At 37.3% G+C, this 24,133-nt stretch overlaps 1 protein-coding gene across 1 annotated transcript; it reads left to right on the top strand.

Annotated features, from left to right (window-relative positions):
* Positions 1–1,368: 1,368 nt before the first annotated feature.
* gon4lb (gon-4 like b) lies at positions 1,369–23,616 on the top strand. The gene is made up of 31 exons (XM_073847252.1): positions 1,369–1,449; positions 1,972–2,129; positions 2,308–2,409; positions 2,530–2,771; positions 2,929–3,003; positions 3,090–3,140; positions 3,233–3,283; positions 3,378–3,476; positions 4,785–4,895; positions 4,995–5,171; positions 5,260–5,479; positions 6,147–6,248; positions 6,342–6,382; positions 6,457–6,569; positions 9,566–9,767; positions 9,996–10,082; positions 12,203–12,377; positions 12,487–12,637; positions 13,472–13,622; positions 13,788–13,904; positions 14,616–16,409; positions 18,197–18,491; positions 18,596–18,759; positions 18,853–19,050; positions 19,166–19,309; positions 20,610–20,921; positions 21,016–21,126; positions 21,485–21,659; positions 22,367–22,640; positions 22,738–22,840; positions 22,923–23,616. The coding sequence occupies exons 2-31, from the start codon at positions 1,991–1,993 to the stop codon at positions 23,034–23,036; spliced, it is 6,090 nt and encodes a 2,029-aa protein (XP_073703353.1). The 5' UTR covers positions 1,369–1,449; positions 1,972–1,990; the 3' UTR covers positions 23,037–23,616.
* The last annotated feature ends 517 nt before the right edge of the window (positions 23,617–24,133 follow it).

Raw genomic sequence — 24,133 nt, 5'->3', positions numbered from 1 at the left:
CCCTCCCGCATCCATTGAGTCTCGTCGGGCACAGTGAGGGGATGGTAAACTCAGGTACAGTGTCAGGTGTCACCACCATATTCCAAGGAGGCAAGTGCCTCGTTGCTGCCGGTTGAATTTCCCGAGCGTTTTCTTGGCAAGTTTTTTTACGCTTAGCAGGTGCAAAATCACGAGCTGGTAGATTTCTGCCCATTGCTTATACCTGGCATATAACTTTCAGGTAAATGTTAAATCTAATGTTTTCGCTGGATGTTAAGTGCATTTCCTTTGCAGTCCACTTATTTTTTAAGATTTTTCCTCAGCTTATTAAAGTCCATAGGAAATCTTGATGTGCTCCACTTCTGGACAAGAGCGAGAAACTCAAGTGACAGCTGAAGGTAAATATACAGTACCGAAATAGACTCCTCCCTTTATGATAACGAAGTTAAAATAAGGCGTTATCTTATAATTCTAGTTAGATTTCACATATATAAATCCCAAAATTTATTTGTAACTTTGCAAAGAAATAAAAAAGTAGGCTACATGGTAAATACACCGTGCAAGCTCTTTCGGATTCTGGTTTCTAATTCTGAATCTGCAAAACGTTAATTATTTTCCAAAAATGCATGTTTTTTTTTTTTTTTTTTTTTTTTTTTTTATTTAGACCTAGCACGACCTGAACTAGATATTTCACATAGGCCTAAAATACGTTTACATATAGTCCATAAGAGAAAATAATAGTTGAATTGATAAAAAAATAACCCTGTTCTAACGGTTACATACACTTGATTCTGTGTTCATTGTTTGTCCTGAACAGTTGAACTGCCCACAGTTCTTCAGAAAAATCCTTCAGGTCCCACAAATTCTTCGGTTTTTCAGCATTTTGTGTATTTGAACCCTTTCCAATAATTTTGATATCCATTCTGTCCACTGAGGACAACTGAGGGACTCATGCAGCTATAGGGTGAAACGGTCACTAAGAGTTGTGGGTGTAAACTTTTAAACAGAATGAAAATGTAAAGCCTACATTTTTCTTATTAGTAGCTTACTAGGAGAGCTAATGACCATTTACTGTATGCTCTCTAACAAAAATAAAAGTATTAAGATTAGTGTTGGCAAACGATTAATAGTGATTCATCGCATCCAAAATGAAAGTTTGGAAAAAAATATGTTGTAAAAATATATATATATAAAAAAAATGTTTTGGCCACTGTCATAGCGCCATATTTGAATTGATTTTTTTTCTCGCAAAACGCTATTTTGTTGATTAAAACTAAAGTATATTGAAATATTGTCGTTGTATTATTGTGCAGAGGGGACAGGCAGACAGCGTGATGGATGTGTGGGAACTGTTTCTCATCGCTTGTGTTTGTGAGGGAAGGAAATGACCGCAACACCCGCCGTTTGTTGTGAAGCGGCGGGCTAATGTGTATTAGAAAACTACCGATGGCTGCAAACACTTGTTCGTGGGTAAGATGATTTTTTTTTGCATAATAAAATGTGAACACCACAAATAACATCCTTCCGTGTCACAAATATAAACTGTTTCCAAATGCCATGTGTTATTTAGAGGCGCAATGCTAACTTCAGTTAGCCAATAAGCTAACATCTGAGGAAACAAACATACAGATTCTGTGTTTATGAGCTCCAACTCTCTACACTTCTTTGACCGTGAATTATAAATAAAACACACATATATTTTACAGTGTGTATTGCTCTGGTATGCCAGAAAAAAAAACATTTACTAAATATAAACAACGCTGCTGTATTTATAATTGATTACTTTTATTAATGGGCTCTGTTCAACACTAGTGAGCTGTCTACACTGGGTTTTGAGACCGTAACCAGAAAGAATGCTAGTTTTGTTTATTTGACTGTTAATTAATTTAGTTTTATTTATTTCATAATTTCTTGAATACATAATTTTGAGGATTAATGTTAGTTGCAAGACATTAGTTTGTTTTACTTGTTTTTCTTCACTTGTCTTTTCAGGCTCAGAGACAGATTGAACATGGGGTGGAAACGCAAGTCTTCTTCTCCAGAACCACAACCGAATCCTGCCAAAGCGCCCAAGAGAGAATCTATCAGCAGATCTCCTTTCTCTCTCAAACTTTCTCCTAGTTCCTGGAGAAGAAAGGTCTCGACCCCAAGTAAGAACAAGAACTGGACCTCAGTCCAGACACTGTCTCCAGACAGAAATGTTCATCAGTCTGATTGCCATGAGCAGAACTCCATCATAGTTAGTGTAGAAACAAATAGCATTATTTGAGTGAAGTTTGGAGCCGAGCTTGATATTTGGTTATTTCCTGTGTGTGTGTGGGTGTGTAGGACATGGTGAGGATGACAGTGACAGCATCCACTCCTCCTCTCCAATTTCATCCCCACTGCAGTCAGAGGAGGATGCAGAGCTGGGTCTGGTCATCACTGTGGGTGAGTCAAACCACTTAGCCTGGCCATTAACCACACTATTTTCTAACTAAGATAAACATTGCTATTACATTAAGAGGTTTCCAAAGTCTGATTGAAGTTTCCTTGTTTGTCAACCTTTAGATGAGGACAGGTGTGAAGGGGAGGAGTGGCTAAAGAAACGTAATGGAGTGAATGTAAAGAAGAGTGGAATGACTCAGGTGGAAGGTGAGATCCCTGAGAAGAATGAAGAGATGAAAAAGACTTCAGACGAACTTGAGGAAGAGAATGAGAGTGAAGAAGAGCTGAGGAGGCTGGATAGAGATTTAACTCTCAAATCAAAAAAGCTTAAGCTGTCCTCTGTCAACGTTCGTAATATCATCCATGTGAGTCTGATTATATTCTTGAGACAAACAAATGATCTTGTAGTAATTAATCCATCAGTGTGCCTTCAAGAAAAATGACATAAAAAATAACAATATTAAGGAAACTCTACCATCAATTGTAGTTTAAAAAACTATAATTTTTTATGTTTGACCTTAGGAGGTGGTAACCAATGAGCATGTTGTGGCCATGATGAAAGCTGCTATAAGAGACACGCAAGATATGCCCATGTTTGTAAGTTCCTCCTTCATTCAAATGTTATTGTGGGAAATCTCTTTGAAAATGATAATTGTAATTTGTTTATTTTCTGTTTAATGTAGGAGCCCAAAATGACCCGTTCTAAGCTCAAAGAAGTTGTTGAGAAAGGGGTGGTAAGTGCTTATTTTTTCTTTTCATGAGCAGGTTTTGAACATTTTTAACTCTTATTTGTAATGGTGTTGATTGGTTATTATTTATTTTTTAGGGGATAGGCAATTGGAACATCTCTCCAATAAAGAAGCCAAATGAGATTAAGGTATCAGATGATTGTGACGTGTAACCTGTGAGAGTTTCTATTGTTTTTGTGGTTGATGTTCACTACTAATTTTTAAATCGGACTCTCTCCTTAGCCACCCCAGTTTGTGGACATTCCCCTGCAAGAAGAAGAGGACTCCTCGGATGAAGAGTATTGTCCTGATGAAGACGAGGAAGATGAAACAGCTGAGGAGGTGCATAACACACACTGCCTTTTAAAAGTTTGGGATCAGTATAATTTGTAATGTTTTTTTTTTTTAAGTCTTTTCTGCTAATCAAGGCGGCGTTTGTTTGATTATAGATACAGAAAAAAACAGTAATATTGAGAAATATTATTGCAATTTAAAATAGTGGTTTTCTTTTTTATATATATATATATATACTTTAAAATAGAATGTATTCCTGTGATGGAAAGCTGATTTTTCAGCATCATTACTTCAGTTTTCAGTGTCATGTGATCCTTCAGAAATGATTCTAATATGCTGATTAATTATCAATGTTGAAAAAAATTGCGTTGCTTATTTATTTTTTTACCTGTGATTTTTTTTCAGGATTCTTTGAATAAATTAAACATTTATTTAAAATAGAAATCTTTTGTTACAATTTACACTACTGTTCAAAGTTTGGCTCAGTAATTTTCTTTCTTTGGAAAAAAATAGTTTTTATACTTTTATAGTTTAAAATACTTTTATTCAGTAAGGATGTGTTAAATTAATAAAAAGTGAAAAAACACTTTTAATAAGAATCCTGGATAAAGTGCCACAGGTTCCAAAAAAATATATTAAGTAAAAAAAAAAATAATAATAATAATATATATATATATATATATATATATATATATATATATATATATAAACATTAAGCAGCATAACTGTTTCCAGCATTTATAATAAATAAGCATATTAAAATGATTTTTATAAAAGGATTGTGTGACGCTGGAGTAATGGCTGATTAATTTAAACTTTGCATCACAGAAATATATATATATTTTTTGTAAAAAATAGAAAACACTGTTTAAATTGCAATAATATTTCTTTTTTTTTTTTATCAAATAAATGGACGTGTTATTTTATTTATTTATGATTTTTTTTATTATACTGATCATACACTAATTTCTTCTTTTTTTATTTGAATTAATATTTTTTTCAACAAGGAAGTATTAAATTGATCAAAAAGACATTTTAATGTTCCAAAGAATTTTCCTTGCCTTCACCAAAGTGTCCTAAAAAAATTGCATAATAGTTTTCCAAAAATTGATAATAATAATAATAAGATATTTCTTGAGCTCCAAGTAAGCATTTTAGAATGATTGCTGAATGATCATGTTTCACTGAAAACTAATGGCTGCTTGAAAATTCAGGTTTGCTATCACAGTAATATATTACATTTTAAAATATATTTAATAAGAAAAGCTACAAAAGTAAATTTGTACAAAATTACTAGTTCTACAGTAACAGCCTTTTGACTGATTTATTAAAGAACATATTTGAATTTTCTTTCAGACTTTTTTGGAGAGTGATGTGGAGAGCACGGCCTCCTCACCACGTGGCAGCAGACGTTCGTCCTCTCATACACCTCCCCGATGTGATGATGCGAGTAACAGTCCCAGACTGGTACTTCACACAATATTACATACACTCTTATATTTAATTCTTTTAGCACATTGTTCAAGGTTTAAGTCTCTTTTTCTTCCTCCTCTATCCCTGTTGCAGAAGCCCAAGCTCTCCAGGCACTTGAGAGTTGAAGCAGTGCCTATGGGTCCTCCTGCCCCACCTCCTCAATCCTCTGGCCCCTCACGGTCCCTTAGGTCCCCTGACCCCTTCATTGAGAAACTACATGCTGTGGATAAAGAACTTGAACTCAGTCCTCTCTGCATGGAGCCCTACCAGGTAGCAAATCACATACACAAAAAAAATCTCTCTGCCTAGAATATATGGTTTTCTCTCTAAAATCAGTGTGTCTGTCTGTCTGCCAAAGGCTTTGAGTAATGGTGGTGGAGGGGAACCGGGTGACAGTCTGGTAGCTTGTCGTACTCGGTCAAAACGTCCACTGAGAGACATCCCTCTGGATCAGCTGGAGGCAGAGCTGTGTGCTCCAGACATCACACCAGATATGTACGATAACGTCTCAACGCCAGAGGACCGTGAATGGACACAATGGCTGCAAGGACTCATGACCTCTAACCTGGACAATGAAGGTCAGCAGGTGTAGCATCTACTGCACAGAATGTTAACAAAAAGAGTATTTTAAGAAATGTTTCTTAAGCACCAAATCAGCATATTAGAATGATTTCTGAAAAATCATGTGACACTAAAGACTGGAGTAATGGCTGCTAAAAATTCAGCTGTCGTCACAGGAATAAATTGTTTTGTTTTTTTAATGTTAAAATGGAAAACAGTTCAGTTGTAGTTTTGTTCAGTTTTCAATTTAAATAAAATTTTACATATTACGATATTGTAATTTTGGTCAAAAAATGCAACATTTTTGAGCATAAAATACTTCTTTCCCCAAACTTTTAAATGGTAGTCTATATAATATTATTTGGGGCTGTTTTTGACACCTCTTATTTTTGTTTACTGACCTAGGCTGAACCATTGAACCTCCAAGTGCGATAGTGTCCTTTAAACAAATCATTATCATGGCTGTTGCACTCAGACAGGTGCTGTCAAAGCACTTTTCTTTAATGTCTTAATGGCTTCCACTGAGTGTGAGACTAGTTTAATGTGTGTGTGTCTGTCAGCGGTTAAGTACTACCTATGTTTTTTCCACTCTGTTTTTCATCCCCTGACCTTTTCCCCAATTCCCTCTCAGCATCACTGCTCTACATGTGTACCCTCACTTGAAAGATTCTCTCTGTATTTCAGAAGAGGCTGATGAAGATGACGACCCTGAATATAACTTTCTAGATGATTTGGATGAGCCAGATTTGGAGGATTATCGAAATGATCGTGCTGTTCGTATCACAAGTGAGTTTTGTACAGGTTGTAGGTTGGATAATAAAAAAAAACACTCAGGTTGAAGTATTTACTTTAAGTAATGATTTCATCTGTCTTTTGCAGAGAAGGAAGTCAATGAGCTCATGGAAGAGCTATTTGAGACGGTAAGAGGACTTAACACTAACATGAGCAAACTAAATCCAATCAGTCCTCACTCATTTTCCCTGCTATTTTATAGTTCCATGATGAGTTGGCTGCCAACGAACAAGATGAGGAAGGTCATGAAGAAGATGAGGAACGTGATGAGGAGGCCAATGACGCGCCACAATTCAATGTCCCTCAAGCCATTAGGTAGCACACACTAGTGTAGGACTCAACAATATGAATATATATAAAGTTGAGGTCAAATGTTTACATACATCTTGCAGAATCTGCAAAATGTTAATTATTTTACCAACATTTTTTTTGTACTGACCTGAATAAGATATTTCACATACAAGATGTTTACATATAGTCAACAGGAAAAAATTATAGTTGAATTTATAAAAAGTTTCGTGATAGTTGTTCATGAGTCCCTTGTTTGTCTTGAACAGTTAAGCTGCCCTGCTGTTCTTCAAAAAATCTTTCAGGTCCTACATTTTTTTTTGGTTTTTCAGCATGTTTGTGTATTTGTATTTGTACCTTTTCTAACAATGACTGTATGATTTTGAGATCCATATTTTCACTCTAAGGATAACTGAGGGATGTACATGCAACTATTACAGAAGGTGCAAATGCTCACTGATGCCCCAGAAGGAAAAACAATGCATTAAGAGCCCAGGGTGTAAACTTTTGAACAGAATAAAGATGTGTACATTTTTCTTATTTTGCCTAAATATAATTTTTTTTCTAAATCTTTAAATTAAAAAAACGTATGCATAATTTTTCCTTCTGAAGCATCAGTGTGCACTTGAACCTTCTGTAATAGTTGCATATGAGTCCCTCAGTTGTCCTCAGTGTGAAAAGATGAATTTCAAAATCATACAGTCATTGTCGGAAAGGGTTCAAATACACAAACATGTTGATAAACCAAAGAATTTGTGCAACCTTAAGGATTTTTCTGAAGAACAGCAGGCCGTTTAACTGTTCAGGACAAACAAGGGACTCACAAACAACTGTCACTAAACACAAAAAAACAGCTGTGGATCATTCAGGTAACAACACGGAATTAAGAATTAGGCGTACGTAAACTTTTGATCGGGGTAATTTTTATAAATTAAACTATTATTTTCTCTTGTGGACTATATGTAAATGTCTTCTGTGAAATATCTTATTCGGGTCAGTAATTAATAAAATATAAAATGCATTTTGTATAATCCCTTTTATTTTAATAAAATAATTGACATTTTACAGATTATGCAAGGTGTACGTAAACTTTTGACCTCAACTGTATAGAAAACTGTATTTTGACTTATATGAGGTACAAAGCAAGGAGAACTGTAAATACATTCTCAAAATGAGTCCTCCCTTTGGGACAGAGCAGCAGAGGAGTGCTGTTATCTGTTTGGGTAGGGAGGCAGAGAATTGCTCTAATGTGTCCAATTGTTTCAATATAGTCCCAGGACACAGAATGGACACTGAAGAGCTACATATACGTTTTCACTATAGACTAAACACACACACACTCTTTACCCACCACTGAGTACTGTACAGGTGCAGGTCACGTGTTGAAAAGATTTCACCATATGCCTGTGCTACGTGCAGAATCCAGGCACACATGCTTTAAATAGAGCTCATTTACTGGAAAACATAGCAGCTACATGCACGTACGCACACACAAAACAAACCTCTGACACCTACTGAAAGGGCAGCCCTTAAACTGTATGCCCCTTTTTCTGATGTTATGATCATCAACAACAGTACCTGTCTGAGCCCTCATTTAAAACCTGTCACATCAGGCTTGTCACCTCTGTGTTCTTTAAGTATAAATGTAATTACAGCTGTTACGGAAATAGCACAGTGTCAATCAGCACTAAACTGTCTTGAGATGGACAAGTCACACACTGTTGCAGATTATTATTTACCCTGAGAAGGGGCCATTACAGCTTGTAGTGTGTGTATGTGATCCACGTGCGTCACTGTGCTCTGGCTACAGACGGAGATGTGGTTGATGGGGTTTTTTAAATGTTAACGAGGTACACTGACGTCTGTGCTGTCTTTTCCACACTGATAGTGAGTGTGTGTGCACAATGTCCCTGTAATGGTCATTCACCTAGGGTACATAGACTATAATAGGCTTGGTCTGTTTAATTTCCCCGGCTTATTTGTTGACTGATGTAACAATGATTTGATTTTTAATGAATGTCAGCATTTATGGAAAGGAAATTATACAAATCGATGAGTCATAATTCTACTATTATAAAATTAGTATACAGTATATGCAGCTGTCAAAAGTGCTCACTTAATTTAGGTTTGGCTCCTTTTTTGTATGGAATGCCTGCTTTTGTTCATTCCATAATTCTCTTGATAAAATCAATTAAATTTTTAAATCCATCTTATTTTTCCAGCAAGAGCAGGCATGGCCATATGTAAATTTTATGGGTCTGGCTTCTGGTTTTATCTGCGTCCAGCTATTTTTAGCTGTACAAAACAGGTGTTTAGCTGCTTGATATTGCAAATTGGTGTGTCTTACCATATTATTTTAATGTATTAATTTTGAGCACACTGGTTTGTGATGCAAACAGTTTTACCGTTTACAGCATGTTGTTATTCGTCCCGTTATTTCCCTATAGCTGATAATAAACTGTAAACCTCACCCATAGGCTTACTTCCACATTGAAGGAAAAATTTTATTAATATTTTACTATTAATACTTTTTAGATTTTGGTATGTTCTGCAGATCTTGTGGCTGATCGATAAATAGTGGATAATAAAATGTCATACTGTTTTGTCTTATTAAATTTAAAATAAAATTGGATTAAACAATAAGCAAATTTAAACATTGCAACATGATCATATTTGGGGAAAAAAGGATATTTATTTTCAGATTTGATAAAGATTACATTTGGAAGTGTTTTTGCATTATTATTTTTAAAGATTTTAATTTAGACTACAATGGTAATCTACATACATGAAATGAGGAAATAAGCAAGTACAATAAAATAGCCAGTATCCAATAACAGCCGATGAAGTAAAATCTTGTTTATTGGCCTGTGTGCATCCCTAATTAAGAATACTAATTAAAAATATTTAAAATTATTTTTGTTTGATCAGAATGGTAGTTCAACAGATTTTTGTTTTGAAATAATTATCAATGCTTCTTGTGCACATATAAAAACATCCCATTCACTGTTTCTATTTGTCATCAGGTTTGAGGAGCCGCTGGCTCACATGTTGACAGCATGCAGGCGGACAGTTAAAGAGCAGCTGGACGCTTTGCAGCAGCGACGGGAGAACCAGGTTCGGACCACCCAACATGCATCTGGGCCTGGCATGGTTCTTGTGCAGCCCAGCTGTCCTTTGATGGTCACGTCTCCTCAAAGAATACAACTGCAGCAGCAAATTCAGCAAGTAAGAGAATTTTAAACACCACCATACACAATGAACATGCTTAATTTACTTAATTTACCTTGGTCACAAGAATCTAGTCTTTTGCCAAAAAGCTGTTGCTCTTTGTCTGAAAAGTGTGATTTATGTAATGCTTAGGGGAAACCTTTTTAAGGCTCTTGTTATCTTGAAATGATTTAATTTTGGTTTAAGGTTTAACACAGTTTTTTTTTCTTTTTCATCCCTCTGCAGCATGTCCAGTTACTAACACAGGTCAACATGCTGTGCAACCCAGTGGAGGCACTACAGAGTGAAGCTCAAACCACCAAACATTTCCTGGTAAGAAAATTTGGGATTAAACACGCAAGTGTCTTGTTTTTTTTTATATAAACTTTTTAGGAGAAGCTCACTTTCAGAATTAAAATTTCCTGATAATTTACTCAACCCCCCCCCCCATATGACCCAACATTTTCGTGTCTTTCCTTCTTCAGTCGAAAAGAAATTAAGGTTTTTGAGGAAACGATTTTTCTCCATATAGTGGACTTCAATGGGGATTAATGAGTTAAAGGTCCAAAATGCAGCTTCAGAGGGCTCTACATCAGGAGTTCTCAACTCAAGGAGTTTAGCTCCAACCCTAATCAAACACACATAGTGTTATTATTTTCATAGTGTTATTTATTGAGTATAAAATTATAATTAACAATTTCAAGACAAACTTTGACAACAAAACAAACTGTTATCTGTTCAAAACATCTGAAAACTATACAATTTTAAGATTTTAAGACAAGTTTATATATATATATATATATATATATATATTTGTTAAAAATATTTGTATGTTCATGTTAATTCATTATTTCACAGTACTTAAACTAATGTTAAAAGATACAAATTTTCATTTTAATAATGTAAGGATGCTTATTTTAGCTTAATTTTTAACATTAATAAATGCTATTTAATTATTGTTCATGTTAACTAATATAGTTAATGTTAACAAATGAAACTGGATGACAAAATGTTATATATTGTGTGTATGTGTCTGTGTGTTGATTTTAAAGTATAACCCTTTCAATTCTGTAAACTTTAAATCCAAACTGGCAGAGGGTTACTTTGAATGCATGTGCCAACTGGGCACTGTTTTCCTAATTGATTCTTAGTTATGTAGCGCTTAAGAGTGATGTCTTATAACAGGAGTCACCAGCAAAGCAATATCTACATACAAATTCAAATTGTACAGATAGGTAATGATGACATTTAAGCAGAAATGGTGGACATTTTATTACCATTATGAATTACATGTTCTTATCTTCATCATCAGAATATAGGGAAAATGTAGCAGTTTTATATATTGGTTCACAGTTGGCATTATCTGAAGTCCTTGCAGGGGTTAGGTTTTTATCTTCAAATGTGCTGGAGTCATCAAAGATCTTTCTAAAAGGCTAGATTTAAACTGGTGCTCGAGTAATATCAAGTTAGCTCAGAATTGGTATCCTGAGGTAGAAATAGAAAATCAAAAGGAGAATAATTAGCATAGCTGCTGTTCATTACATTTCAGGCATTTGATCAGATGTAACTAAAGTACAAGGTTATGAGATACATTATATGAATGTTTGGCTTAGATAAAGCAGTCCTGCGTAAAATACAACAACTTCTTTTGTTATCTTATGTAGTAATGAAAGGTGTAAAGGTAAATATTCTTCATCATTGTAAAATGCCCTTAAAACAACAATACATGCTCAAAGTGCAGAAGCTATGCATAAAAGTTTTATATCATGGTGTTTTAGGAGCATTTAGTAGTGTGCAAAATGAAATATTGTAGAAGTATAGCTAATAATAACAAGCAAGAAAAATCCAATCTGGCAGAGGGTTACTGTGAATGCATGTGCCAACTGGGCACCGTTTTTCTGATGCTATCGGGATGGCGACTGCGCAGATGGCGAGGGCCCGTTCATCGCTGCTTGCAGCTTTAATTTTTTTTTTTTTGAATTACATTTTTGTACTTTTTGGAAAATTCCTGGAATGTTTTCCTCAAAAACCCTAATTATTTTTGACTGAAGAAAGAAATACATGAACATCTTCGATGACATTGGGATGAGTAAATTATAAGAAAATTTTCATTCTGGAAGTGAACTTCTCCTTTAAGGCTCAAGAAAAGACTGCTGAACATGGTTTACAAGTGTTGTTAGATTCTTATTTATCATCTTTTGAAAGTCAAAAAGCAGTAAAATTAAAACATGTTTTTCTTCCTTCTACTGAGTATTAAGGTGTAATTTGTTACAGATGGTATGTTTTCCATAAAAAAAATTGCAGACACTGATATGATAAAGCAGTTTTAACACTTTTAACCCATCACTTTATAAATCAAAATCAAATTTGAGTATTTTCTTAAAAATTGCTGAGAGTTGTTGTAATAAGTTGTTGTAATTTTACAATAATTGTTTCTTGTCCTGTGTTGACAGGGGGAGTTGCTGTCATTTGCAGAGCGAGCAGAAGAGGAGAGATCAGTGGTTAATCCAGGTTTTAGAAGCATGTTTAGAGTGTGTAACTTGCAGTCCTCCCTCAACTTGTTGGAGGAGTTAAAGCAGTGTCCTTCTCCTCTGTATCTTCCTCCCAAACCCATTCGCCCGAACGCAGGTTAGGCATCTCGTATGTATTTCATATGACCCAATTAATCAAATCAATTGCACATGTGTAAATGTGTATATGTCTATATGATGACAGTATGTTTTCCTTGTTTCTGTAGCTCATCCCTACCCATTGCTTCCTGCTGGTCTTGCATGGTTGTTCGCCACACGCTCTGCATTTCTGTACCCAGAGCTTCTACCACACTGCAGGCTGGATCCGGTCCTCCATCCCCCACGCAGCAAACATTATTATACAAAAGGAGAAGACTGGTAAATGGCTTTGACTGTCTACCCCATTTAGGTTCCGTCATGGGAGTAAATGTCTTAGGCCCAGTTTTGGTTGATGTATAGTTTGTTAGGATAGGACAATATTTGGCTAAGATCCAACTATTTGCAATCTGGAATCTGAGGGTGAAAAATACTGAGAAAATTGTCTTTAAAGTTGTCCAAATTAAGTTCTTAGCAATGCATATTACTGATCAAAAATTAGGTTTTGAGATATTTACAGTAGGATATTTACAAAGTATCTTTATGGAACATGATCTTTAATATCCTAATGATTTTGGGCATACAAGAAATATAGATAATATCGACCCACACAATGTATTTTTGGCTATTGCTATAAATATACCTATGCTTACGTAGTCCAGGGTCATATATGTCAGAGCTAAATATTTTCAGTTGAGACAGCTTAAATAGGCTGGGACTAGCCTTAAGCCTTGTCTGTGAAACCGGGGGCAAATGTTTTAATATACAAATAATTGCATTATTTATATGTAGTATATCATCAAGTGTCACTTTTTAAAAACTTGGTTCTACAATAGTGCAAATGTATTTCTGTATCCAAGGTGGGGGAAAAAAACAGAGCCTGAGATGTCTGGGAAATAGTCCAGTGTGCAAATGTCACACCAATAATACTGGAATTGTTCAGTGAAGGAAGAAATGTTAATATGGGCTTTTTGCTAAGTCATGTTTCAAAACAAGCACTTTGTGGAGTTTAGTCAACTGACACCACCTAGCAAACACTTAACGAAGCAGTGAGTCATACCTTCACCCAGTTTACCCTTTACCTCTTTCTTGTCCCCTGCTCTCACCTCTCTACAGTCTCTTAGCCTTGGGGTTAAAGCACTTTGCTCAAACAGAGTTCCCATATCACCTGATGAGCCGCTATCTGATCCGGCCCAAGCGTCAGGAGCAGCTGCGTGTGCGTGTGAAGGACATGGTGGCCCCCAGGGCCCCACACAACATCATCAAGGTGATCTATCTTTTCATCTACCTATCTACATATACACTAGTATATAAATTGAGCCATGATTGGTGGTCTATGGTTTCAAAACCTTTAGAAACCAGAAATTAAAATGCTTATACTTAATAATGATGAATTATGACAATGGTTTTTTTTTTTCTTTTTTTTTTTCAGTTTTACTGCCAGAATCGTTTGCTTCCTCCTTTGCCGGTGCTGTGCAGACCTGTGAGGCCTGGAGAGGAGCGCCCTCCAGTGGAGAGAGAGCAAGACGTCATGCCCAACTGGCTGAAGGTATTACAACATCCTAGACCAGTGGTTCTCAACCTTAACAAGGCTACAAGGCTCCTAGGAGGACCTTCAAAGACAATATTTGTCATTTTTGATGAAATCCAAGAGCTTTCTGAACCTCCATAAACTGCAAGGGTCCTTCCACATTCAAGGCCCAGAAAGGTACGAAGAACATCAACAAAAAAGTCCATGTGCCATCAGTGGTTCAAGCATCATTTTAATAAAGCTACAAGAATACTTTTTTGAGTGCAAAAAAACTAAAATAAGGACTTTATTCAACATTTTTTGTCCTGCATCACCGTAGTGCCATTTTGGAGAGTATCATGATGCATGCGGGCACTTTCCTCTGCACGTAAACAGAGCACACGTGTTCTACGTCAACAGCACACAAAAAGTATTCTTGTTAGAATGTTTTAACTATTTTCTTGAAACCTTTCTGGGCCTTTACCATGGAAGGACCCTTGCTGTCTATGCAGGGTCCGAAAGCTCTCGGATTTCATCAAAAATATCTGTCTTTTGTGATCCAAAAATAAACGAAGGTCTTACGGGTTTGAAACCGCATGAGGGTGAGTAATTAATGACAGAATTTTCATTTTTGGGTGAACTATACCTTTAAGACTTTTTGGGCCATTCTGAATGTGGTTGAGAATCACTGCCATACACTCTTTCACTAAAACCATTCTTTACAGAACCATTCTTCACATTTCTTTACAGAAAAGCTTGCCACACATCCATAGGGCAGTTTGTCAGAGCAGTTTGAAGGTCACCTCCACCAAATCTCCTACCCTCGTCTTCCCAAAAGGAACACACTACCCACAGTTCCTCCCTAAAGGTGTCACTTTGCATCTGCACCCTTCACAGAGACCAATTCGCCGTTCACAGCCCAAATCTCGTCCTCTATATGGTTTCGCCCGTCCTACTCTTGCTCCGCTGGCTAAAGCCCCTCCATGTCCCACAAGTTCAGGAAATGTATTGAACAACATCTCTACACCACTTCCAGCAAATGGCATAATATTATTGACCCAAGCACCCAGAACTCCTATAAATGGGATGTTCCCATCTGTTCAGCCCCCTTTGACTCCTGCCCATGGGACTGTCCCGCTAAGCACCTCTTGTCCTGTTAACTTCCAGTATGTTACTCCAGAATTGGGGGTTGGTAATCCAGCACACCCTCCTGCCAACTTGTCCCCCACTGTAGTTCAGATATCCCCACGTGACATCCCTCTACTTAGTACTCGGACAACCAGGACGTGTGGCATGCAGCAGACGTCCAGTAAACACAAGAAACGGACTATGCCTAGAAAACTTGCTCCTTTGAAACCAGCCCCTCAGCTATTGCCCCTGTCATCTGGGAGTATGGGAAATGCAGGCAACCTTGCTGTCATCATGGATCAGACCATATCCTTAAATGTCACACAGAATTTTTCACCAGATAACTTAATTGTTGTCAAAGCTCATGAAAATGCTGCCACAAACAGACTGGTCACATCTCCCTCTCAGGATCTTGTCATACAGTTAGTCCCTGGGACACAGGCCTTGAAAAACACCTCAAATCCCTACACTGGAAAGACGCCACAGAGGTCCCAATGTGGCTCTTTGCAAACCATAAAGGGCGTCACTTCTATACAGTATAGTGTGGAAAATAGTCAAAGGACTGTCTTGTCTCCTCTGACAGCAGCACCAGCAGCAGACAGTTCTCAGTTTGTACTGGTTCAAACCATTTCATCTACAGGTGTTCCTCAGTTTGTACTTCTGCCCCAAGACTCCATTGTTCTGAACCAACCTGCTTCGCTTCCTGTTGAAGGTGCACCAGGAAATGTATCCCAGCAGAGTAACTGTTCTGACATTCCTACTGGCTCTGTAGTCCTAAATAACAAGGGTAGGACTGAGGTGTCTTCAAACATCAAAACACCAGCCACTAGAGGAGAAGATGCTGGGGAAAGAAAGGAAGAGGTTGAGGAAATGGTTGGAGACAGATGGGAAGAGGAAATGGCGGGTGCTTTGTTTGGTAGTCCTCTTCTAGCACTCTCAGAGTCCTCCTGCAGTCCTATCTCCAGTTTGACCAGCACGGATGATGTTGCTGAAGCTTCTGTGAGAGTAGAGACAGATACTGTAGAGTGTCCTCCTGTCCAATCTGCCACCCGTAAACAAGAAACACCAGAAGTGCGCAAACACAGCACTGGTGATGGGAAGGAGCAACAGTCCAGTGGGGGAGAGAATCAGAGCAGTGGGAACGAGGAGGGACGAGGCGAGGACAGGGAAAGTGGGGGAAATGGAGAACGTGAAGAAGAGGAAGGTGAGAAGGACGGTGATGGAGAAGGTGGCAGAAAAACAGATGAGGATGGTGACAAAGGACGGGAAGAGAAGGATGGAGATGGAGAGAAAGATGGTGATGGAGAGAGGGATGAAGAAGAGGAGGATTTCGATGACCTCACACAGGATGAAGATGAAGAGGAAGTGATGTCATCAGCATCGGAGGAATCTGTGTTGTCTGTTCCAGAGCTTCAGGTTTGTCTAATTTAAAACTAAAATACTAAAATTGGAATTGTTTTTCTATTTGAATATATTTTAAAATGTTATTTATTACTGTGATCAAAGCTACATTTTCAGCATCATTACTCCAGTCTTCAATGTCACATGATCCTTCAGAAATCATTCTAATATGTTGATTTGCTGTTCAAAATTTTATTATTATTTTTATTAATATCAATATTTAAAACAATTGAGTTTTTTTTTCAGGATTCTTTGATGAATAGAAAGATCCAAAGATCAGCATTTATCTGAAATAAAAAGCTTTTGTAACATTATACACTATATACCATTAAAAAGATTGGAGTCAGTTAATACTTATGTTTAGCAAGGATGCTTTAAATTGATCAAAAGTGATAATAAAGACATTTATAATATTACAAAAGATTTCTTTTTCAGATAAATGCTGTTCTTCTGAACTTTCTATTCATCAAAGTAACCTGAAAAAATTCTACTCTAATTGTAATTCTGCTGTTTTCAACATAATAATAATTAGGGATGCACCGATTCTTATCGGCCGATCACAGTAAAGCCGGTTCTGTAATCAGCGGTAAATGCCATCAGGTGCGTGATTTCACGTTGAGCCGTATATACTACACACAGCCGTTGTTCACTGACGAGCTGCGCACATTCACACTGATAATGAACAATGATTTGCACAGCTCGTCGGTAAACAACGGCTGTGTGTAGTATATACGGCTCAACGTGAAATCACGCACCTGATGGCATTTACCGCTGATTACAGAACCGGCTTTACTGACAAAACGTGCAAGCATGATCGGCCGATAAGGATCGGTGCATCCCTAATAATAATAAAAATGGTTTTTGAGCAGCAAATCAGAATATTAGTTTGATTTCTGAAGAATCATGTGACTGGAGTAATGATGCTAAAAATTCAGCTTTGAAATCACAGATATAAATTTCATTTTAAAATATATTAAAATAGAAAACCGTTATTTTAAATAGTAAAAATATTTCAGAATTATACTGTTTTTGCTGCACTTTGGATCAAATGCAGGCTTGGTGAGCAGAAGAGACATCTTTAAAAGACAAAAAATTTTACTGTTCAAAAACTTTTGACTGGTAGTGTACGATAAAAAACAGATACCAATAAATAGATCTATAACCGATTTGGTACTAATATATCATGCATTCCTAAATGTGATGTGAAGTATTATAATTAGAGATGCTCCGATCAGCTTTTTTGGGGCCGATTACCGATCACCAAGATTATGAATGATCTGCCGATTGCCGATCACAGAATGGTGGGGGAATGGGAATCTTTTATCTATAATCTAGCAGGGTTTGCACCATTTGTAGAAATGAAACTAACTCTAAATTAACTATATTGAAAATAGCAGAGAATGAAACCGAAAGTAAACGTCTCCAGCAAAACTACAGTCAGCGCTCTGTACACGTACAACTTAGTCACATGCCCAATAACAAGACTACCCTTACAAAACGAATAAGGAATTTAGTACTCATGTTGCAACTGGTAAGCTCCGCTCTGCTGTTGTTTACCTGTGCGCCCTGCATGCACGTGAGAAAAAGATTTACGTCAAGTGATCGGCTTTTTTGATCGGCGCTTTTGAGGTTCGCCGATCAAGCTATTTTAAGCCAATATCGGCCAATCATGATCAATGGCCGATCAATCGGAGCGTCACTAATTATAATTAAAAGCTTGAAAATATTGTTGTCGACAAAAATAAACTGTCATTTTATTCTATTACTTTCTGCAGGTTTATTAATCTGTTTCTTCTTTGTAGGAGACAATGGAGAAGTTGACCTGGTTGGCATCAGAGAGGAGGTTGTGCAGAGAGGGAGACTCTGAAGAGGACAATTCTCCCACATCCCCAACATCCCCCACCTCCCCAAACTCCCAAAACTCTCCTGCATCCCAGAATTCGCAGGAGGAGAACTCCGAGGATGAGGATGATGGTGCGATGAAGGGTGATGAGTTGGAAGCAGGAGAAGGAGAAGGTGGAAAGCTTCCTGAGGGAGAAGTGCTGCCCGGCGACGATCCTCCACAAATCACCGGGAGAGGAGGGGGCCGTGGAAGAGGTCAGCACAACTTTTAACACCTGATTGTGTTGTTTTCAGTGATGTCAGGTTGAATTGAGCTCAATATGAGTGGTTCGGTTGATTCAGTTTATTTACTCTTGCAGGCCGTGGTCGCCCACCCCCTCGAAGTCTGAAGCGTGGTCGGCGTCAGGAACGAGGAAGTAAAGATGCCTCAAAGCTGCTGCTGTTGTACGATGACCACATCTTAGACAACGATCCAATGAGAGAGAGCAAAGATATGGCTTTTGCCCAGGCTTATCTTACCAGGGTCAGACTCATTAGACTCATTAGCATTACATTACTAGTCTCTTTCTCTCATCTTCCGTTTTTTTTTTTTTTTTTTTTTTTTTTGCTGTTGTAGGTGCGTGAGGCCTTGCAAGACATTCCTGGTAAGGTGGAGGAGTTTTTAGGGCTGCTTTATGAGTTTGATCAGGCAGAGGAGAGTCGCAGTGTTGTAGAGTTGTTCTCCCAGCTGAAACTTCTGCTCAAAGACTGGCCTGAGCTCCTCAAGGACTTTGCTGCTTTCCTTTTACCTGAGCAAGCTCTTGAGTGTGGACTGGTAATTACAATCATTTTATAGATAGAAAAGTGAATTGTGCAAATTACAGTCATTTGAGTAATGTCACCGCTAAATAAGGAAACAAAACTCTATATATTCTCTCTCCCATCCCCAGTTTGAGGAGCAGCAAGCCTTTGAGAGGAGTCGTCGGTTCCTGCGTCAGTTGGAGATCAGTTTTGGGGAGAATCCTTCTCATTACCAGAAAATCGTGAGAGCACTGCAGAGTGGAAGTCCTCTCAGTCCTACTGGGCTTGAAGAGGTATGGATAGATGGATTCATGAATAAAATTAAAGAGATACACAAACATTCAAAAGAATACTACCACTTCAAAAGTTTGGATTTTTCACCAAAAAATGAAAATTGCCACATGATTTTCTCACCCTCAAGCCATCCTAGGTGTATATGACTTTCTTCTTTCAGACGAATACAATCTGAGTTGTATTAAAAAATGTCCTAGCTCTTTCAAACTTTATAATGGCAGTGAATGGCTGTTGATTTTATGAAGTTTAATAAAGTGCATCCATCCATCATAAAAAGTACTCCATACAGCTCCGGGGGGTTAATAAAGGCCTTCTGAAGCAAATTGATGTGTTTGTGTAAGAAAAATATTCATATGTGACCCTGGACCACAAAACCAGTCGAAGTAGCAAGGGTATATTTGTAGCAATAGCCAACAATGTGGGCCAAAATTATGGATTTTTCTTTTATGCCAAAATCATTAGGATACTAAGTAAAGATCATGTTCCATAAAGATATTTTGTAAATTGTCAGTATATCAAAACTTAATTTTTTGTTAGTAATATGCATTGCTAAGATCTTAATTTGTACAACTTAAAAGGCGATTTTCTCAAAATTTAGATTTTTTTTTGCACCCTCAGATTCCAGATTTCCAAATACTTGTATCTCAGCCAAATATTTCCCTATCCTATCAAACCATACATCAATGAAAAGCTGCAGATGATGTATAAATCTCTTATTTATTTATTTTTGAATTAACCCTTGACAACTGTTTTTGTGGTCCAGGGTCACATATTTAAAACTTTTTTATAACCCGTAATGTCTAGTTTCCACTAACTGTCATATGCACGTATACGAGAGAGTGGCATGCCAGTGGATTATGTAGGATGTAGGCATAGCGTAAGCACTGGTGAGAATACGCTAGTCTTGCGAGAAGCAAGTTTGTTTACAGCGATTGAAAACCAGTCTCCTCTTGGCTTATATTGAAATCCTTCAACATGTGGAGCACTTTTTATGATAGATTGATGGATGCACTTTATTGGGCTTCAAAATCTTAACAGCCCTTCACTGCCATTATAAAGCTTGGAAGAGCCAGGACATTTTTTAATATAACTCCAATTTATTTGTCCGAAAGAAGAAAGTCATATACACCTGGAATGGCTTGAGGGTATGGGGTAATTTTCATTTTTGGGTGAACTATCTCTTGATACTACTGAATCAATTGTCTGTCTGTAGCATCACAGTAAGTACCTAATAATATTCAGACTGCTCATTGTTTATTTGTTTTTCTAAATCCCTTTATTTCTGCTTTTGTAACTCAGCTTAAAGCACAGATGGCCACCCTTCTTAAGGGCCACACGCATCTACAGGGAGAATTTTGGATGTTTTTTGACGAGATGCGTCCACCCCCAGCACGTCCTGGCCAGTTTGAGGAGGCGGTTTGGCCGGAGGACGTGGGCACTGGGACAGATGGAGAAGCAGGGATGAGTGTGGGCTCTAGAGGTGCTATATGGGGAGGATTTGAGGAAGTCACTCTGCCTGATCTCGAAGAGGATGAAGAGTCACATAAGATTCGACAGATCAGTAGCAGAAGCAGGAGGAGGAAAGAAATGCGTACACATGGCAACTACAAGGTGTCTTTTTTTTTTTTTATCATTTTGCCCATCCTAGTGAATTCAGTTGTTTTGCCCATTCTTGTTTAGTTGCTAAACTTATGCTTTTGTTCAGGACTGTGATTGGCCTGAGAAAGATTGCTCATGTCCCTGTCATGACTCCAGCCATGATGCCAAACACCGCAGACATAAGAGGAAGGGATGCTTACGTTGTAATAGCAACAAGGTGCTCGCTGTGCTTATTTGTGGTTTGACAAAACAAAGCCTTGAAATATGTGACCCTGGACCAGAAAACCAGTCATAAGTAGCACGGGTATATTTGTAGCAATAGCCAACAATACATTGTATGGGTCAAAATGAGAGATTTTTCTTTTATGCCAAAGATATTTTGTAAATTTCCTAATTTTGCAGATTCCAGATGTTCAAATAGTTACATCTCGGCAGAGTATTTTATGACCCTTAAGACTGGTTTTGTGGTCCAGGGTCACACATATGGAATTGCCACCCTTATTCTTCAGATGTTTTGGGAACTGTTTCCTCATATTGTGATTTTTCACATTTTTGCATTTTTTTTTTGTGATCAGGCCACTAATGGCTCTAAGGTACTGAAGAGTCGTGATTCTGCGTTTCCATCTGCCGATGCACAATCTGAAAGGGGAGTGGAAGAAAAGGAAGAGGAAAGAGGACAAGGGGAGGATGGAGAGGCAGAGAAAGAGGTTAAAGATGAGACTGGTAGTGGAGCAAACAGTCCAAATCATGGTAAAGCCTGGTTTATTTAATTTCTCATTTTTCAGTTACTTTTAGTTAGTTTTTTAATTATTAAAATCAGCATCTACATGCATTCTTAAATAGTTCTAAAACTGTTTTAATAATCTTTCCTTGTTCTTAATTTTTAAGAACAATTTACTTTAATTTATTTGCACTACCGTTCACAAGTTTGCGGTCTGCAATTTTAGTTTTTTCAAAGAAATGAATGCTTCTATTGTGCAAAGATGCATTAAATTGATCTAAAGTAACCGTAAAGGTGTTCATAATCGTAGGTTTTCACAAAAATAAGGTGCACAACTGTCGTCAACATTGATAATAAGAGATTTTTTTTTTTTTCACTAAATCAAGCATATTAAGCACTAAATCAGCATATTAGAATGATTTCTGAAGAATCATGTGACACTGTTGAAATAAATTACATTTTAAAATGTATTGAAATAGAAAAAGTTATTTTAAATGGTAAAAATATTTTAGAATTTTACAGTTTTGTTGTACTTTGGATCAAATAAATGTAGGCTTGGTGAGCAGAAGAGACTTTTTTAGAAACATTAAAAACTTCAAAAACTTGACTGACCGGTTGTGTATAGTATAATGTATATTTGTTTTAAAATGTAGCAGTCTTCATTATCATATCTACAATATACTAACAGTTTGCAGGAAACTCTAAACATTAAAAAAAACATGTACCTGATCTGCAGATGGTGATGGGCCTGTATGGGAGGGAGGAGAGAGACCCCCTTGCCCTGTCCCAGAAGAGCAGAATATACAGAACAAAGATGACGAGAAGAAAACTGAAGAGGAGAAGCATCATACAACTGCACAGACAGACAGTAGGGATGAAGATAATTCAGCTGAACCAGAAGAGAGAGACGCCACTCAGCAGAGCACATTGAGCCCAGCCTTAGACACACCTGTGTGTGCCAAAAACATCTCTCTTACTCCCAGTGGAGAAAGGGTCATACTCTGGACAAGGTAACCAGAGCCACAGATCATGACCATGACTTGTTTTTTAACCTCATCTGATGTTGCTTGTGTTTTACATGGCCGCCTTTTATCATCTGGTTCATAGGGAGGCTGATCGAGTGATCCTTACTGCCTGTCAGCAGCAAGGAGCTAATCAGAGCACCTTTCAGGCTGTGTCAGAGCAGCTCGGCAACAAAACAGCCAGTGAGGTACCAGAATTATAAAGTCAGAGATCTTTTTTGCTTTACAGCATCTCCGTCTTTGCCTTTTTTAACATTAGTGTCTCTGCAGGTTTCAAGGAGATTTCGGGACCTGATGCGTCTGTTTCACACGTCAGCATCTCAGGCCAGTTCAGAGGACGAGGCAGCTGAGCAGCAGTCTGCCACGGATGAGGAGCAGGACTGAGCTCTGCAGACATTAAGGATCATCCATATGCCATGTTGACTTTGTACATTTAAACACAGACCCAGTTCTTGCACATAAATGCCATGTCTTGCACTAACACCTCCCAAAGACATATTTTTAATATGGTGACAAAGGTTTGGAAGGTCTCTGTTACATGAAGTATAAATCCACTAAATATGAAGGTGTTAAACACATGGCAAACACACAAATCTGACATTAGTTAATGTTGAAGAATTGTAGCACAAAAGCGGCTAAGGTTCTGATAGGGCCTGATTGTTGTATGACCATTGGTGGGCAAATTTTATAGCCCTTTATTGAGCACAAAATGAAATATTTGAATAGTCAAAAGATGCAGAAAATGTGTTTTTCATTGTAAAGCACTAACCAGCAGGTTCACACCAACATCGTTTCTAACAGATTGATTGTATATTCTGAAAATATGAACATATGGGGGGGGCATGTACAGTATTTTTATACGAGGGTGATTTTGTTTTTATTTTGCTTCAGATGTTAATTTTGTGAATGATGCACAAGTTGTAGATAATCTGGAGAGAATTAATTAAATAACTGTTTATACCTTGTTTTGTGTGAGACTAAATATTACAAAATTGTGTCTGCGTAAATATATTATGGGTCTGGTTTATTCTAGTATTTGTTTGTCTGTATAATTATTTACAATTTTACATGAATAGGTCAGTGTTGGGGAAAGTTGTTGTTGAACACTATTGTGTTACTTTTTTTATAGAAAGTAATGTGTTACGTTACATTTGTGTTACTTTTTTTAAAACTGCGTGCTCGTTTGTTTTTAATATAAAAAGTTATGTTTTTGGCAAACATAAAAGCCCTTTCACACCAAAAGTAAAATGAATAAGCCTCAGGCTGAATGAAAGGTAAATTCATGTCTGTACAGTAGAACACAGGAGAAGAAAGTTTAACACTATTCAGCAATAAAAACATGCAGCACAAATGTTTTAGTTGATTAAGTTTATCTAATAATAACTTGTTTAATAGCATGGTTGAATTGGGTCATCGAAGGTAAGAGACATTGTTAATAAAACAGGGTATTTTACATTTTGCAGGTTTGTGTGATATTCAGA

The sequence above is a fragment of the Garra rufa genome, chromosome 9 (genome assembly GCF_049309525.1).
Source record: "Garra rufa chromosome 9, GarRuf1.0, whole genome shotgun sequence".
NCBI lineage: Eukaryota > Metazoa > Chordata > Actinopteri > Cypriniformes > Cyprinidae > Garra > Garra rufa.
This window is presented reverse-complemented; position numbering and strand designations above follow the sequence as displayed.

Excerpts from the sequence above, each read along its gene's own strand:
- gon4lb (XM_073847252.1), top strand. The coding sequence starts at position 1,991 with ATGGGGTGGAAACGCAAGTCTTCTTCTCCAGAACCACAACCGAATCCT. Across the intron at positions 5,172-5,259 it reads TCTGCATGGAGCCCTACCAG|GCTTTGAGTAATGGTGGTGG; the intron begins GTAGCAAATCAC and ends TGTCTGCCAAAG. Across the intron at positions 18,492-18,595 it reads AGGAGGGGGCCGTGGAAGAG|GCCGTGGTCGCCCACCCCCT; the intron begins GTCAGCACAACT and ends TTACTCTTGCAG.